Source organism: Muscardinus avellanarius (assembly GCF_963383645.1).
Source record: "Muscardinus avellanarius genome assembly, chromosome: 10".
NCBI classification, from domain to species: Eukaryota; Metazoa; Chordata; class Mammalia; order Rodentia; family Gliridae; genus Muscardinus; species Muscardinus avellanarius.
The window spans coordinates 64,732,505-64,750,233 of record NC_137796.1 but is presented as its reverse complement, the minus strand read 5'-3'; the positions used below and the strand labels follow the sequence as shown (position 1 = coordinate 64,750,233).

Here is a 17,729-nt window from a genome sequence, read left to right as displayed (position 1 = left end):
CTAATCACTTGCTAGTGGAAAAGTTTTTGCAACTTATATTAAGTGATTCCACTGATACATATGTGTCTATATGTATATGTGTATGTATGTATGTATGTATGTGCTGGAGATTGCACCCAGGGGCATTCTACCTCAGAGCTATACCTCCAGCCCTATTTTATTTTTTACTTTGAAACAGGGTCTGACTAAATTGCTGGGAGCCTAAGTTGCTGAGGCTGGTCTTGAAAATATGATCCTCTTATCTCGGCCTCCCAAGTACTGGGATTACCACCACACCTGGCACACACACACACACACACACACACACACACACACACACACACACGGGGACAAATATTTAAAAACTGTTCTAAGTGAATGGCATATTCATTTTTATATGATTTTTCAACTTTTCTGTAGGTTTGCATTTTTTCTAAAATAAAAAGCTTAAAAACGAATACCCCAAAACAGGGTAGTGGAGACTCTACAGGACCCCCTGCCCTGTAGCCTCTCTAGGATGATAATAGGGATTAGCCTGAAAATGTCTGAGCCCGCAATCAATCTTTGTGGCTCAGACAGGAAGAAGAGCAGAACTGCCGTTCTGTGTATCCTGATGTAAGGCAGTAGGGTGCAAACAGCACCACCTATCTATGATGTTCTTGCCAAAGAAAAAACTCAGACCTAGGTCTGTTTAAGCTCTATCTAGATTTTTTTTTTTTTTTTTTTTGTATTGGGAATTGAAGACAGAAGCATTCTACCTCCCATCTAAACCCTTGGTTCTATTTTGTTTTGAAACAGGTCTCACTGCGTGACTGAGGGCCTCATTAAGTTGCCGCGGCTGGTTTAGAACCCGCAATCTTCCTGTTTCCGTCTCCCAGATACTGCGATTACAGGTTGTACCGCTGCGCCCGGCAACCTTCAAGAGCTTAGTTTAAAAAGAAACAATCCTGGCAGTGCTCATCACTTGCTAGTGGAAAACTGTTTGCATCTTATATTTAAGTGGTTCCACTGATACATATGTGTGTATGTTTAGGGTGTATGTATGTATATTTAGTGCTGGGGATTGCACCCAGGGGCATTCTACCTCAGAGCTGCACCTCCAGCAGGGTTGGCTGAAGGACCAACCTGAATGTACCGAGCCACAACATGGGAACAGGATTCTAAAACTTCAGTGTGGGAATTCTACACCACCGATGACCAGATTTCTCAAAAAGAAAACGAAAAAGGAGGAGGAGGACGTTGAGGAGGAGGAGAAAAAGAAGGCAGGAGGAGAAAAGGGACTGTCTGAGAATCAAAGAGGCTTCAGAGATCTATCAACTAAATGCAACTGTGAAATTTAGATCCTGATTTGCAGCAAACTAACCATAAAAAAGGAATAGATGGGCCCAGTGGGTAGGATTGAGCACTTAACTAGATATTAGATGCTATTAAGCAGTTATTCTTATTTGTTTTGCCCGGTAATTTGCATTGTGGCTATAGTAAATAAAAGAGTACTTCTTACTCAGGGATATACTAAAATACTGTGGACAAAATGGGTTGCTGTCTAAGGCTGGCTTTAAAATAAGGCAATGAAGTACAGAAAGGGGACACAGCAGTGTGACTAAAAACAGACCCGCCATATGTTGGTAATTGTTGGAACCGAGTGAAGGGTGCATGAAATTTCCTTACACTATTCCCTCTATATTTTCAGAATGAAATATATTTTAAAAGTCAATGTTGTAGCTAGGCGTGGTGGCGTATGTCTGTAATCTCAGTAGTTAGGAGGCTGAGACAGGAGGATTGCAAGTTCGAGGGCAGCCTCAGAAACCTAGTGATATCTTGGGTTTCAAAGCAAAACAAAATAGGGCTGGGGTTGGGGGTGGAGCTTGGAGATAAAATGTCCCTGGATTCAATCCTTCAATGCCTAGTGCCTGCCTGCCCTCTCTCTCTCTCTCTCTCTCTCTCTCTCTCTCTCTCTCTCTCTCTCTCTCTCTCTCTCTCTCTCACACACACACACACACACACAGTCAATGTGAAAAGCTATTGACTAAAAGAGGCTTATTAACCAAATATCATCCATGAACATAATTTGAGCCTTTGTTATGAAGGGAAAGCAGAAAAAGATATTCTTTTCTTTTTCCTACTTTTTTTTTTTTAACAATGCTGAGGATGGGATCCAGGCCTTCTGTGTGCTAGGTAAGTGTTCTACGATGAAAATACATCCCAGTCCTAAAAAAGACATCTTGAAACAAGTGGGAGAGTTGGAAAATGGATTAAATTATATTACAGAATTGTTGTCAAGTTTCTAAGTGCTAATGGTGTGTTATAGAATATCTGTATTTATTCTCTCTCTCTCTCTCTCTCTCTCTCTCTCTCTCTCTCTCTGTGTGTGTGTGTGTGTGTGTGTGTGTGTTACTGAGGAAGCAGAGGCAATTCTACCTCTGAGCTACATATCCAGCCATATTTTAGTATTTTATTTTGAAACAGAATCTCACTAAATTGCAGAGGGCCCCATTAAGTTGCTGAGGCTGGCTACAAACCTGCAATCTTCCTATCTCAGCCTCTCAAGTACAGTACTGGGATTACAAGGGTGCACCACCATGCCCTCTCAAAATATCCATACTCGTAAGATATATACTGCCATTTATTTTTTTTTTAGAAATGAACTATCTACAGTTTTTACTTTCAAATGACAAAGCTAAATAAATAAATAAATGGTGTATGTAAAAAGAAAAGAGGAAGAAACCAGGCACGGTGGTGCACAGCTATAATCACAGTGCTTCGGAGGCTGAGTTAGGATCACAGGTTCAGAGTAAGCCTCAGCAAGGTAGTGAGACTCAGCAACTTGGTGAGACCCTATTTCAAAATAAAAAATAAAAAGGGCTGGAGGAGTAGCTCAGAGGTAGAATGCTCCTGGGTTCAATTCCCAGTACGTCCCCCCAAAAAGGAGGGGAATTCAAATGGAGAGGATAAAATAATGACAACTCCGTCTTAAATTGCTTTATTTCTCTGCATAGTATTTTCACAACCTAACGTTATATTCTCTATCACTTTTGTGGTCTCTTCCCCTCCTTACTAGGAAGCTGTCTACTCCACAATACCAGAAACAAGTCCACATTGTTTTTTTTTACTGCATTCTCAGCATCTAACACAATCGCTAGCACATAATAGAACCTAGTTGAGTAGATGAATGCCCTAGCTATGCAAACAGAACTTCTGAAAAAGCACAGGAGTTGACATTAGTTACCTTCTTTCCCCCTCCTTGGTGTGGTAATGAGGATTGAACCCAGGGGTGCTCTACCACTGAGCTCCATCCCCAGGCCTCCCCTTTTGCAGTACTGAGGATTGAATCCAGTACTGCAAAAGGGAGGCCTGGGGATGTAACTCTACCTTGAGTTAAATACCCAACCCTAGTTTTTATTCTTTATTTTGAAACAGGGTCTCACTAAGTTGCAGACACCCTCACTAAGTAGCTGAAACTAGCTGCAAACATGTGATCTTCCTATCTCAGCCTCCCAAGTACTGGGATTACAAGTGTGCGCCACCACACCTGGCTCCCAGCCATTTTATTTCTTATTTTGAGGCAGGATCTCACTAGTTTGCCCAGGCTGGCTTTGAACTTGAAATCCTTCCGCCTCCGCCTCCGGAATAGCTGGGACTGTGAGTGTATTCCACTGCACCCTGCCCCTGCTATTGTCTTTGTAGTGTGTGTGTGTGTGTGTGTGTGTGTGTGTGTGTGGTACTGGGGATGAAACCCCTGGGAATTCTACCTCTGAGCTACATCCCCAGCCCTATTTTTGTTTTGTGTATGTGGGTTTGGGGATGGAACCCAGAGGCATTGGACCTCTGAGCTACACCCCTTGTCCTATTTTTTATTCTTTATTTTGAAACAGGGTCTCACTAAGTTGCGGAGGGCCTCACTAAGTAGCTGAGGCTGTCTTGAACCGCAATCCTCCAGTCTCAGCCTCCCGAATGCTGGGATTACAAGCGTGTGCCACCAGGCCTGGCTTTATTTTTCATTTTGAAGCAGGGTCATACTGAGTTGCAAAGGGCCTCACTAAGTAGCTGAGGATGTCAACGAAAAGCGATCCTCCTCTCTCATCCTCCCTAATGCTGGGATTACAACTGTGCGCCACCACACCTGGCTTTATTCTTTATTTTGAAACAGGGTCTCACTGAATTGCAAAGGGCCTCACTAAGTAGCTGAGGCTGTCCACAAACTGCAATCCTCCTCTGGGCTACACTCCCAGACCTATTTTATTTATTTATTTGTTTCATTTGGAAACAGGGTCTCCTAAACCAGCGTGGCTGGCTTCGAACCTGCATGATCCTCCCGTCTCCACCTCCCAAGCGCGGGGATTATAAGCGTGCGCCACCACACCCGGCTCAACTGCAATCCTCCAGTCTCAGCCTCCCAAGTACTGGGATCACAAGCATGCATCACCATGCCCGGCTTTGTCTTTGTAATTCTAAGTCCCACCATTCTTCCATAACTTTGTGTGTGTGGTGGGGGGGGGGGACGCTGGGGATTGAACCTAGACGCATTCTGTCTGTGAGCTACATCCCCAGCCCTATTTTATTTTTTATTTTGTAACAGGGACTTGCCAAATTCCCAAGACTGGTCTCAAACCTTCAATTCTCCTTGCTCAGCCTCCCAAGTACTGGCATTACAGGCATAAGCTATCATACCCAGCCTGAGGAAGAGACTTTTATTTATTTACTTTTATGTTTAAATTTTGTTTAAACTGAGGATGGAACCCAGGGACATTCTACTTCCAATCTACACTCTCAGTCCTATTTTATTCTTTTATTTTGCTTTTTTTTTTTCCAGTGCTGCGGATGAAACCCAGGTGCATTTTACCTCTGAGCTCCCCATTTTTCAGTCTTTATTTTTAAATAGGGTCTCACTAAGTTGCAGAGGGCCTCATTAAGTTGTTGAGGCTGGCCATGAACCTGTTATCCTCCTGTCTCAGCCTCCTAAGAACTGGGATTACAAGCTTGTTCCACCACTCCAGGCAAAGAAAAATTAAAAAAAAAAACTAAGTCATTTTCAGGTGTATTGGCAAGTTCCTGTAATCACAGTACTTGAGAGGCTGAGAGAGCAGGATCCTAGGTTCAAGGACAGCCTCAGCAAGATAGCAAGACTCTCAGCAGCCTAGTGAGACCCTGTTACAAAACAAAAAATAATTTATTTATTTATTTATTTATTTTTGGCGGGTCTGGGGATGGAACCCAGGGGCATTTGACCTCCGAGTTACACCCCCTGCCCTATTTTTTATTCTTTATTTTGAAACCGGGTCTCACTGAGTTGCAGAGGGCCTCACTAAGTAGCTGAGGCTGTCCGCGAACTGTGATCCTCCAGGTTTCAGCCTCCCGAATGCTGGGATTACAAGCATGCGCCACCACGCCCGGCTAAAACAAAAAATAATTTTAAAAAGGGCCAGGGGTATAACTTGGAGGTGGAATGTCTCTGGGTTCAATCCTCAGTGACAAAACAAAACAAAACAAAACAAATAACAACAAACCAACTAAGTCATTTGTTCTCTCTGGCTATTTGATAGTGACTCTGATTTTCAAAAAAATAACTTGTCTTTTTTTTTTCTCCTTCCCTTTCCCCTTCTTATCTCTGCAATCCAACTCTCTTACTCGCTTCCTGCTCTCACAAATCTATTTGCTTTGTAATTCCTAGATCACAATAGGCAAAAATTACCTACAGTCCAACCTAGCCTTAGAACAATGGCGTTTCAGGACCATGGACAGCAGCACCAGCGCCTCACCGTGCACGCTGTGAATGCATTTCCATACAAAGCACTTTCCTCTCTTCATTGGTAAAACCATCCCTCCACGCCTTTTCTAGATCATGTAGACATCCTCTTTTCTTGGGAGCCCTCCCAGGTCACTCCCCACACCACCCTATTGTATCACATTCATGTATCCCTACATGTTCTCTTTCTGTTTTTGTTTTGTGTTGTATTGTATTTACTTGAGGATTAAACCCAGGGGCGTTCTACCTCCAAGTTACACCTCCAGCCCTATTTTTTTTTTTTTTTTTTTGTGGTGGTATTGGGGTTCCTGGAAACCCTTCTACCTCCATGCTACACTCCCAGACCTATTTTTTATACTTTTTTTTTTTATTTGGAAACAGGGTCTCTTAAGCCAGCAAGACTGGCTTCAAATCAGCGCGATCCTCCTGTCTCCACCTCCCAAGTGTGGGGATTACAAGCATGCGCCACCGTGCCCGGCCTCCAGCCCTATTTTTTATTCTTTATTTTGAAACAAGGTCTCACTAAGTTGAGGAGGGACTCACTAATCACTAAGTAGCCCGAACCCACAATCTTCCTGTTTCAGCCTCTCAAGTACTGGGATTACAAAGGCGTACCTCCATGCCTGGCTTCCAATTTTTTATTTCTTACTTGGAAACAGGGTATTGCCAGGTTGCTGAGAGCCTCTCTAAGTTGCCGAGGCTGGCTTTGAGCCTATGATCCTCCTGTCTCTGTCTCCCAAGTACTGGGATTACAGAGATGGGCACCATGCCTGGCTGCCTCTTCCCTTTTTCCAGAATAACCTAAAATGTCACTCATCTAGTTTACACTCATCCAGTCTACAAATTCTCTGGTGTCTACCAGCAACTGATCTAGGCTCTGCAGATACAAACAAGAACATATTTTAAAAGGTTTCTGCTCTTTTAAAGTTTTCATTCTGGTGGAAGGGGACAGAAAACAAACAGGATGAGAATAGCAATAAGTGGTTTGTGCTTAAAGAGGAAAACACCCTGCCTGCTCTCATCTTTTTAATTCTCTTTAAATCCTATTATTATGCAAAGAAACATAAAATAAGGAGACTGGTAGGTAGTGTAGTGGAAACAAGGCAAAATTAGAAACTGTGGACAGAGAAGACAACTCTGCAGAGGAAAAGTCCCAGACCTTTGGGGATTGGGAACAAGAGACCCATGCAGGGAGAAATAGAGTATAGGAGTTCTGGAGTGAGGCGAAGACTCTCATTCCCAGTGCAGAGAGTTGTTCATGGGTCAGGAGAGGTCTGAGGTCTCAGCAGCAGCCAAGACATGGGACACCTTGCAGGCCAGAGTAAGGATTCTGAATGTGTTCTATGTACAGTGGGAGGGATTTGAGCAGATGCCTGATGGACTCTGACTGACTTGCAGTTGGACTGCGATGGACTGTATGTGGGCTTCCATTCAGACTCTATTGTCTCCAGTGCCAAGCACAGGGCCTGGGACCCAGGATATCTGATAACTGAATGAATGAGCAGGTGCACAGCTCATGCACGAGGATTGGGGTTAATATTGTGCATTCTTAGCCGGGTGTGGTGGCGCACACTTGTAATCCCAGCATTCGGGAGGCTGAGACCAGAGGATCACGGTTCGCGGACAGCCTCAGCTACTTAGTGAGGCCCTCTGCAACTCAGTGAGACCCGGTTTCAAAATAAAGAATTAAAAAAATAGGACAGGGGGTGTGGCTCGGGGGATGAATGCCCCTGGGTTCCATCCCTAGAAGAATTGTGCATTCTTCTTCTGGCCTGGAAGAAGAAAATCAATGCCATTCTAGCTCCCCCATCCCCACCACCAAAGGTGTCCAGTCAGTATTTGCATTTGTTGACTCTCCTTCTCTCTCATATCTCCAGCCCAGCACAGACTTCATCTGCTATTGCCTGGACCACTGCAGAAGCCTCTTCCTCTATTTGTCTAGTTCCAGTCTCTAGCCCATTCCCAAAGTGATCCCTGAGGGGTGTTTAGCCCCTTGGTGTGATTCTCTCTCTCTCTCTGCCCTGCCCTAACCTTCCCACTATTTTCTCTAGGCCTGAATGCCAACTCCATCGATGGCTGGACCTCGGGCAACTCCTGTCTCCCTCTGAGACCTTCGTGTCCTCATTGGGAACACGAGATGATTGGGACAGGTCACTCTGTATTTATTTACTTATTTTGGCACTTGGGATTGAACCCAGGGATGTATGTTCTCTGAGTTACATTCCAAGCCCTTATTTATTTATTTATTTATTTATTTATTTATTTATTTAATTTATTTGCAGTACCAGGGACTGAACCTAAAGGCATTCTACTTCTGAGCTATACTCCCAACCCTATTTTATTCTTTATTTTGACTCACTAAGTTACGGAGGGTCTCACTAAGTATCTGAAGCAGGCCACGAACCTGGAATCCTCCTGTCTCAGCCTCCCAAGTACTGGGATTACAAGTGTGCACCACCATACCTGGCCCTATTTTTATTCTTTATTTTGAAACAGGGTCTCACTAACTTGTGGAGGGCCTCGCTAAGTAGTTGAGGCTGTCTGTGAACCCACGATCTTCCTGGCTCAGCCTCCTAAATACTGAGATTACAGGCATGCACCACCATGCCTGGCTCTAGACCTTTTTATTGTTTATTTTGTTAGTTTTTGTAGTACTGGGGATGAAATACAGGGGCTTCTACCTCTGAACTAAACTTCCAGCCCTGCTTTATATATTTTCTTTTCTTTTTTTTTTTACTTGGAAACAGGGTCTCCTTAAGGTGTTAACAGCCTCACTAAATTCCTGAGATTAGCAATGAACCTGTGATCCTCCTGTCTCAGCCTCCACGCCCAACTACTGGGATTACAAGTGTGCAGCACCATACCCAGCCTAATGTTTATTTTGAAACCGGATCTTGTTAAATTGTTAAAGCTTTCCTGGAACCTGTGATCCTCCTGTCTCAGCCTCTCAAGTACTGAGATTATAAACATGTGTCACCATGCCTGGCATATTCTACTTTATTGTAATATCATTAGGGATTGAATCCAGGGGCATTCTACCTCTGGCCAACACCCCCAGCCCTATTTTATTTTTTTTAAATAGGGTCTCATTAAATTGCAGAGGCTGGCCTCAAACCTTTGATCTTCCTGTCTCAGTCACCCAAGTCCCGGGATTACTGGCATGCACCACCACATGAAGCATTATTCATTTATTTCTATTACATAGTGAACACTTATTGTTACAGTCCCAGTATTGTGTACCCATGATCTAGATCAGGGGTTGCCCAATTTGAATTCGGTCCAAGCCGGGCGTGGTGGCGCACGCTTGTAATCCCCGCGCTTGGGAGGCGGAGACAGGAGGATCGCGCAGGTTCAAAGCCAGCTGCGCTGGCGTAAGAGACCCTGTTTCAAAAATATAAAATAGGTCTGGGAGTGTAGCCCGGAGGTAGAAGGGCTTCCAGGAACCCCAGTACCACCAAAAAAAAAAAAAAGAATTCAGTCCACCACCTGCTTTTGTCTGCTAAGTATAGTTTTTGCAACAACAACAACAAAAAAAAGTAGAAAAAGAACCCCAAAAGATCATACTATTTCATGACACATGAAAATTACATTGAATTCAAATTCAGAGTCCATCAATGAAGTGTTTGTGAGTGGTGAAAGTTCCACAAGACTTTAGCTCCCGCAGGAAGTGGCAGTGGTAGAATTGGAACCCTGGTCGTTCTAGGTCCACAGCACGTGCCTTCACCTGCTGCGGTCCCCACAAGCTTGAGGGCACATGAGGGCATAGCTGGGGGCGAGGTACATAGGTTACAGTCCTTGAAATGAACTCAGGGAAGAAGTTGGGCCATTGGGGTTCAATCTCTTCCAATTATAGCTGAACTTAGTGGTGCATACCTGTAATCGCAATACTTGGGAGACTGAGACTGGAGGATCACAGGTTCTAGACCAGCCTCAGCAATTTAGTGAGACCCTACTTCAAAATTAAAAAATAAAATAAAATCAGAGCCAGGTGTGGTGGCACACGCTTGTAATCCCAGTATTTGGGAGGTTGAGACAGGAGGGTTGTAGGTTAGCAGCCAGCCTCAGCTATTTAGTGAGGTCATCCACAACTTAGTAAGAACTTGTTTCAAAATAAAGAATGAAATATTGGGCTGGGGGTGTAGCTCGGAGTAGAATGCCCCTGGGTTCAATCCCCAGCACCACACACACACATTTTTTTTAATAAAATAAAATTGCAGCCAGGCGTCGTAGCCCACGCTTGTCATCCCAGTATTTGGGAGGCTGAGACAGGATGCTCGTGGGTTTGCAGCCAGCCTCAGCTACTTCGTGAGGCATTCCACAACTACTTAGTGAGATCCTGTTTCAAATTAAAGAATAAAAAAAAGAGAAAGAAAATAGGACTGAGGGTATAGCTAGGAGGTGGAGTGCCCCTGGGTTCAATTCCCTGTACTGCAATGAAATAAAATCGGGTCAGGGTGTAGCTCAGAGAGAGGTAGAATGCTCCTGAGTTCAGGCCCCAGTCCCAAGCAACAACAGAGTTCTCTATTGTGTGATGGGAAAGGCTGACTTCCGGCTGCCCTGCACCATTGATCCTCAGCTCGACCTTGGGCAGTCGTTCCCGGTGCAGTGGTGTGAGCACGTGTTTTGGAATCAGAATACCCTTGGTTCTCATCCCAGTTCTGCGGCTGACTAGCAGTGTCGCCACCCCCCAGCCCTTTTCCATTTCTGTGAAGCGCAAACAATGGGGCTTTCCTTATAATGTTTTGGGGAAGGCTGAATAAAAATCCCTATGCTACCTACTCCTGCCCCACTTTCTCTTCTCTAGGCCACTATTTTTCCATCTGAAAAATGATGAGACCTTTCCGCTCCGACACTCTCAGATCGTGATATTGTACGTGTCTTATTTTAGCACAGTGTCTGGCTTCGCATGCCGTGATCCCAGTTTGCACGGAGGTTGCACCCTGGTTTCCCTGGAAAAGGTCTCGTCAGGTTAGGTTTAAGGCTGGGGGAGGTTTGGCCTAGAGAGAGCTGGGTGTGCAGCGGGGAAGAGATAGGAGGGGGAGGAGGAGGAGGAGGAGGAGGAGGAGGAGGAGGAGGAGGAGGAAGAGGAGGAGGAGGTGGAGGAGGAGGAGGAGGAGACGCTGAGGATCCTTCTCCAACTCTTTGCAAGGACAATCAGAGAGACAGAGCTGAGTGTGGGTCTCTGGGGTATGTGTGTGTGGAGGGGAGCAGGGGGAGGAGAGGGATACAGTGGCAGGGTTTGTTTATAAATACCAGCTCAGCCGGGCATGGTGCTGCACACTTGTAATCCCAGTACTCAGGAGGCTCAATCAGGAGGACCGCAGGTCCATGGCCAGCCTCAACAATTTAGTGAGGCCCTCTGCAACTTAGTGAGACCCTGTTTCAAAAATAAAAAATAAAATAGGGCTGAGGGTATAGTCCAGAGGCAGAAGGCCCCTGGGTTCCATTCCCAATACCACACAAAAAGCTAAATAAATAAATAAACAAAATACCAGCTCAACTGAAAATTTGTGTGTGTGTGTGTGTGTGTGTGTGTGTGTGTGTGTGTGTGTGTGTTACTGGAGATTGAACTCAGGGGGATCCTGTTAACACCTCGAGCCCTATTTTTTTATTTTTTATTTTGTTTTTTGTGGTACTGGGGATGAAACCCAGGGGTATTCTACCTCCCAGCTACACCACCCTCAGTCCTAGTTTTTTTTTTTTTTATTCTTTATTTTGAAACAGGGTCTTACAGAGTTGCAAAGGGCCTCACTAAGTAGCTGAGGCTGTCCTTGAACCGTGATCCTTCTGTCTCAGTCTCCCAAATGCTGGGATTACAAACATGTACCACCACGCCTGGCTCCCCATGCCCTATTTCACTTATTTTGTGATACTGGGGATTGGACTCAGAGGCATTCTACCTCTGAGCTATACCCCAGCTCTATTTTATTCTTTATTTTGAAACAGGGTCTCCCTAAGTTGTTTAGAGCCTCACAAGGTTGCTGAGGCTGGCCACAAACCTGAGATCCTCCTGTCTCAGCCTCCCAAGTACTGGGATTACAAGCATGTGCCACTACGCCCATCTTTTATTTTTATTTTGAAACTGGGTCTCGCTAAGTTGTTGAGAGTCTCACTACTTGCTGAGGCTGTCCTTGAACCTGCGATCCTCCTGTCTCAGCCTCCCAACTACTGAGATTACAGGTGTGCATCACCATACCCAGCAATTTGTACTGAGTTGATTAGGATTGAATTGGAGAACTGAAAATGAGTTGGAGAACTGAGAATAGATGTGAGTGGGGGGGTCAATTGGACTTGAGTGACAGGATTAAATGTGTGTTTGTTTATTGTTTTGGTTTTTTTGTGGTATTGAGGATTGAACATTCTGCTTCTGAGCTATACCCAAATCCCCTTTATTTATTTATTGAAACAGGGTGTTGCTAAGTTGCTGAGGGTTTTCCTAAATTGCTGAGGCTGGCCTGGAACGTACAATCCTCCTGTCTCAGCTTCCCAAGTACTGAGATTACAGTTGTGTGTTACCTCCTGGATGTTTTTGTTTGTTTTGGTACTGAGGATTGAATTTAGGGGCATTCTACCTCTGAGCTATGCCTCCAGCTCTTTTTCTTTGGTGGGAAGTTGGTACTGAGGATTGAATTTAGGGGCTTTCTACCTCTTGGCTACATCTCCAGCCCTATTTTATTTATTTATTTATTTATTTATTTATTTATTTATTTATTATTTTTGGTGGTACTGGGGTTCCTGGAAACCCTTCTACCCCTGAGCTACACTCCCAGACCTATTTTTATATTTTTTCTTATTTGAAAACAGGGTCTTTTAAGCCAGCAAGGCTGGCTTGGAACCTGCATAATCCTCCTGTCTTCGCCTCCCAAGTGCAGGGATTACAAGCGTGCACCACCATGCCTGGCCCCTATTTTATTTTGAAATGGGGTCTCGCTAAATTGCTGAGGGGCTTGCTAATTTGCTGAGGCTGGCAGTGAACCTGGGGTCTTCCTAGCTCAGCCTCCCAGGTGATGGGATTACAGAACACACCACCACACCTGGCTTTTAGTTTTTATTTTGAAACAGGGTCTTGCTATGTTGCTGAAGGTCTCACTGACTTGCCAAGGCTGGCCTTAAACCTGTGACTCCTGTCTCAGTCTCCCAAGTACTGGGATTATCAGCATGGCCAGTGGTTAAATGTGTTTGAGTTGAACTGAAGTGAATTGGATTGGACTGGATTGAATTTGGAAGGTTACGTCTCCAGAATGAACTCTACTCTGGAGCTTTGGACATAGGGGTTAGTTGGCACCTGTTTATTTTGGTGTCTTGGGCAACTTCCTGCACAATTCTGGATTGTAGTATCCCCACTTTGTCAAGTGAGTGCTAATAATAACTCCTAGGCAGAGATGCTATGATCTGGGTGTGGGCTCGCACATGCCAAAGAGACTCGCACCTCCAAAGAAATAGAAAATGAACTGTAAATAAATATTAAATTCTAGATAATGACATGCATGGTGAATTATTTAGGGTGAAGTAAACTGGCACCCCAAACTTACTTTGAAATGCTTCAAATATATAATAAAATAGATGGATGGATGGCTGAAAACATAGCTAGAGAGACAGATACAGGCTAATGCAAATCTAGTAATATGCTAATATTAGCATATTACTATGCTACGAGTTGACTCCTCGTAGTGGGTGCATAGCGTGTGCTACAAGACTCTTGATTTTTTTGTTTGTTTGAAAAAATTGAAATGTTGCACAGAAAATAGAGCCTTGTAAACTGTTAATTGCTAAAATACCAGCGGAGGTTAAAAATATAGCCTCTGGAGGCGAACTGTGTGAGTTTGAGTCCCAGCTCTGCCTCTCACTAGTTGTGTGGTCCTAGGCAAATGCCCTCGTCCCTCTGAGTGTTTGCTTCCAGATCTGTAAAATGGGCTATAAATAGAATTAACCTCATTGGGTTTTTGTAATAGAACACAGCCTGGCACCTAATTAGCACCCAAAAGCATGTGCTATGATCTGGTCCTCTAAACGGTGCTGCGTAATGGGCACTGTGCTAGCTCTATTTCAGAGAAGGAAAGTGGGGCTCAAAGAGGTTCTGCAGGTTCCCCGGGGTCACATGGCAACGACATAGCTTTCTTCTCTTCCTCTCTTTCTTTTCTTTCTTCCTTCTTTCCTTTCTTTCTTTCTTTTTTCTTTCTTTCTTTCTTCCTGCAGTTCTGGGGATTAAACCAGGCATTCTACCTCCAAGCTACACCCCCCAGCCCAATATTCTATTCTTTATTTTGAAAGAGAGTCTCACTGAGTTGCAGAAGGCCTCACTAAGTAGCTGAGGCTGGCTGCGAACCGCAATCCTCCTGTTCAGCCTCCCAGATGCTGGGATTACAAATGTATACACCCGGCAAGGACAAAATTTTCTAAGTGGAAGAGAGAGTCAGGCTCCTGGAACCTGAAAACAGTCTCGCAGGTTCCCCCAGGTCACACAGCAAGGACACAGCTTTCTAAGTGGAAGAGGGACCCCAGCTCCCGGAACTTCAGTCTCCCAGCCCACAAGTCCCTCCCTGTGCTCACCAGACAGGATGAAGAAGATGCCAGACACGAAAGCTAGAATGGTCCTCTGTGGGCGAATGTGGCCGATGTTGCTGATGACGAAGGCGGTGAACACGAGGAACAGACTGACCATGGGGAAGGGAGTGGCCGTGCGCACTGTCTCTGGGAGAGGTGGACAGGGGGAGAGGCAGGGTGAGGAGGGAATCGCCAGTGGGACACCTCCCCTAGGCCTCTGGGTTCCCTGTCTCTATCCATTTGGCCCTTCCCCATTTCCATTGGCCCCCTCCCCTTTGTGATACTTCCCCACCAACTCCACTGCTCAGCAGGCATCCTTTTATTTTCTTTTTATTTTCTGCAGTACTGGGGATGGAACCCAGGGGAATTCTACCTCCAAGCTACACCCCCAGCCCTATTTTTCATTCTTAATTTTGAAACAGGGTCTCACTGAGTTGCAAAGGGTCTCACTAAGTAGCTGAGGCTGTCTGCTAACTGCGATCCTCCTGTCTCAGCCTCCCAAATGCTGGGATTACAAGCGTGCACCACCACGCCTGGCTCACACTCCCTTGTTTGATCCCTCCACTTTCCTGCAGACTCCTCCCTGTCCAGGCAGACATTTGCACCCAGCTCTTTCTGCTTCCCCTCTTCTCAAAGGCCTCCTCCCCCCTCCTCTCCTCCTCCTCCTCTCCTCCTTCCCCCTCCTCCTCCTTCTCCTTCTCCCTCTCCCCTCCTCCTCCCCCCTCCTCCTCCTTCTCCCTCTCCTCTCCTCCTCCCCCCTCCTCCTCCTTCTCCCTCTCCTCCCCTCCTCCTCCTCTTTCACCTTGTCCTCCTCTCCTCCTCCTCCTTTCCTCTTCCACCTTCTCCTCTTCCTCCTCTTTCCTCTCCAACATCTTCTTTGAGGATTGAACCCAGGGCCATTCTACCTCCAAATCACATCCTCAGCTCTTTTTCTTTTAAAAGTTGCTGAGGCCATCCTGGAACCTTCGATTCTCCATTTTCAGCTTCCCAAGTACTGAGTTCACAGGCTTGCACCACCACACCCGGCTTCTCGGCTCCTTTCCAGCCTCCACTCCCTTTCTTGGAGCACATCCTTCCCTAATCTCGCCCTTACTCCCATGACCCCTTTCGCCTGGCCCCTCCCTCCTCTTCCCCTCACTCAGAATATTCTCCGTGTTTTCCGTCACCAAGTTGATCTCCGGTTCAAGGAAGTATTCCGAGGCCACGCAGCGACCCTTCTCCCGCCCTGGTGGGGAACAAAGGTGGGGCTGGGTAAAAGTTCCTAAACTCCAGAAAGGTCACGGGGGAAGGACAGACAGTGGGGAGACCTAAGAAGAAGATGATGGGCCCCACCCAAGGGCTTCTGTGTGTTCCACCAGCGGGGGTTGAGGGGTGTGGGGGAAAGGTGAGCAAGATATTTGAGAATTTATTTATTTATTTATTTTTGGTACTAGAGATTGAATTCAGAGGCATTCTAATTCCAAGCTACATCCCCACCCCTGCTTTTACTGTGTGTGTGTGTGTGTGTGTGTGTGTGTGTGTGTGTGTGTGTGTGTTGCTGGGGATGGAACTCAGAGGCTTTCTACCTCCAGGCTACACTCCCAAACCTATTTTGTATTTTATTTGGAAACAAGGTCTCACTAAGTTGCTGAGAGCCTCAATAAGTAGCTGAGGTTGGCTCCGAACCTGCATGATCCTCCTGTCTCACCCTCCCAAGTACTGGGATTACAAGGGTGTGCCACCACGCCCAGCTTACTTTTGTTTTTATTTTGAGACAGGTTTTCTCTAGGTTAATGATAGTCTCACTCTTTTGCTGAAGCTGTCCTTGAACCTGCAATCCTCCTGACTTAGCCTCCCAAGTACTGGGATTACAAGTGTGCACCACTACACCCAGCACTGTTTTTACTTTTTATTTTGAAACAGGGTCTTGTTAAATAGCTGAGGGTCTGGCTACGACACTGAGGCTGGCCTCGAACCTGCGATCATCCTGTCTCAGCCTTCTGACTCCTGGGATGACAGGTGTATGCCACCATGTGCCCTGGACACCCCTGGATAGAGAAGGGCAAGGGTGCACTCCTGGTTTCTAAGTAAGGAGGGGGCTGTGGAATGGTAGGGCTGGGTCTCTAAAGAGGAGAAGATCTCAAGAGCCTGGGATCCTGAAAGGAAAGGGTTTCAGCGGTCCACTGGGAGGCCTGGGTCCTTTTATCTGGAACTATCCAAGAGAAAAGTTCTGAATCTGGATTGCTTGCTCTAAGGGAGTGGGGGAAGAAAAGATTGGAGTTTGAGCATGGGGTCCCTAGATGTAGGGAATAAAGTGCTAGGCATGGTGGAAACAGGGGCAGCTTCTGGATTTCTAGAACCCACGGGATGGGGCCATGGACGAGGACTCTATGGGCACAGGAAAGCAGGACAGGTAATTGGACAGCAGGTGAGGGCCTCACCTGCAAAGAAGCAGACTCTCCAGAGGCCAGCGTGCAGTGCCATCTTGACCTCGGTGGTCTGGTTCTGCGGCAACACGGTCCCTTCCTCCATGTACAGCCAGTAGTCAGTGCTGACCGCGATGCCCACGAGGAGCAAGCCGCACGCGCCAAACACGCTGCTCAGCAGGGTCAGAGCGCGGCTGCTGCAGTGACTCATCCTCAGCGGCGGGGGGCGCCCTGCGGGGCCTGCTAGGGCAGAGAACTGTGGTGAGGAGCCTGGCGCGGACACTGCACGTCCCCAGCCCCATGCGACCAGCGGACACTGCACCCCGGCCAGAGAGACTGACTCCAAAACGGAACTCTCTCAAATTGGGTCCTGGACCTCAGCCCTGGACTCTGACTGGAAACACAACTTTATTGTTCCCAAACCTCAGGGTTGGGCTTCCCAGACCCCCCAACTGTGATCTGTCTGGCTTAAACCCAGATCCCCAATCCCAGGATAAAATTTCTGTCTTCTTTTTCTTTCTTCCTCTCCTCCTCCTCCTCCTCCTCCTCCTCCTCCTCCTCCTCCTCCTCCTCCTCCTCCTCTTCCTCCTCCTTCTCCTCCTCCTCCTCCTCCTCCTCCTCCTCCTCCTCCTTCTCCTCTTCCTCTTCTTCTTGGTACTGGAGATTGAACCCAGGGGTATTCTACCTCTGAGCTACACCCCATCCTTTTTGTTTGTTTGTTTTGTTTTTGCATTACTGGAAGTGGTACCTCCGAGCTACACCCCAGCCCTATTTTTTCATTATTTATTTATTTATTTATTTAGTGGTACTGGGGGGTGGAACCCAGGGGCTTTCTATCTCCGGGCTATACCCTCAGCCCTATTTTATAATTTATTTGGAAACGAGGTCTCACTAAGTTGCTGAGAGCCTCACTAAATAGCTGAGGCTGGCTTCGAATCTGTGTGATCCTCTTGTCTCAGTCTCCCAAGTACTGGGATTACAAGCCAGTACTTGCCATCATGCCTGGCTCATCTTATTATTTTTTTAAATAGGGTCTCACTGAGTTGCGAAGGGCCTCA

The 17,729-nt window shown here is 46.2% G+C and overlaps 1 protein-coding gene across 1 annotated transcript in view; it reads right to left on the bottom strand.

The window, feature by feature from the left end:
• CACNG7 (calcium voltage-gated channel auxiliary subunit gamma 7) overlaps window positions 1-16,882 on the bottom strand; it is a gene marked incomplete at both ends in the record, with an annotated part of 30,058 nt that extends 13,176 nt beyond the window's left edge. Inside the window, 3 exons of the mRNA XM_080703218.1 lie at window positions 14,273-14,413; window positions 15,405-15,491; window positions 16,687-16,882. Of these exons, the coding sequence (XP_080559344.1) occupies window positions 14,273-14,413; window positions 15,405-15,491; window positions 16,687-16,882 (424 nt within the window). The remainder of the gene's footprint in view (window positions 1-14,272; window positions 14,414-15,404; window positions 15,492-16,686) is intronic.
• Between the last annotated feature and the right edge of the window lie 847 nt (window positions 16,883-17,729).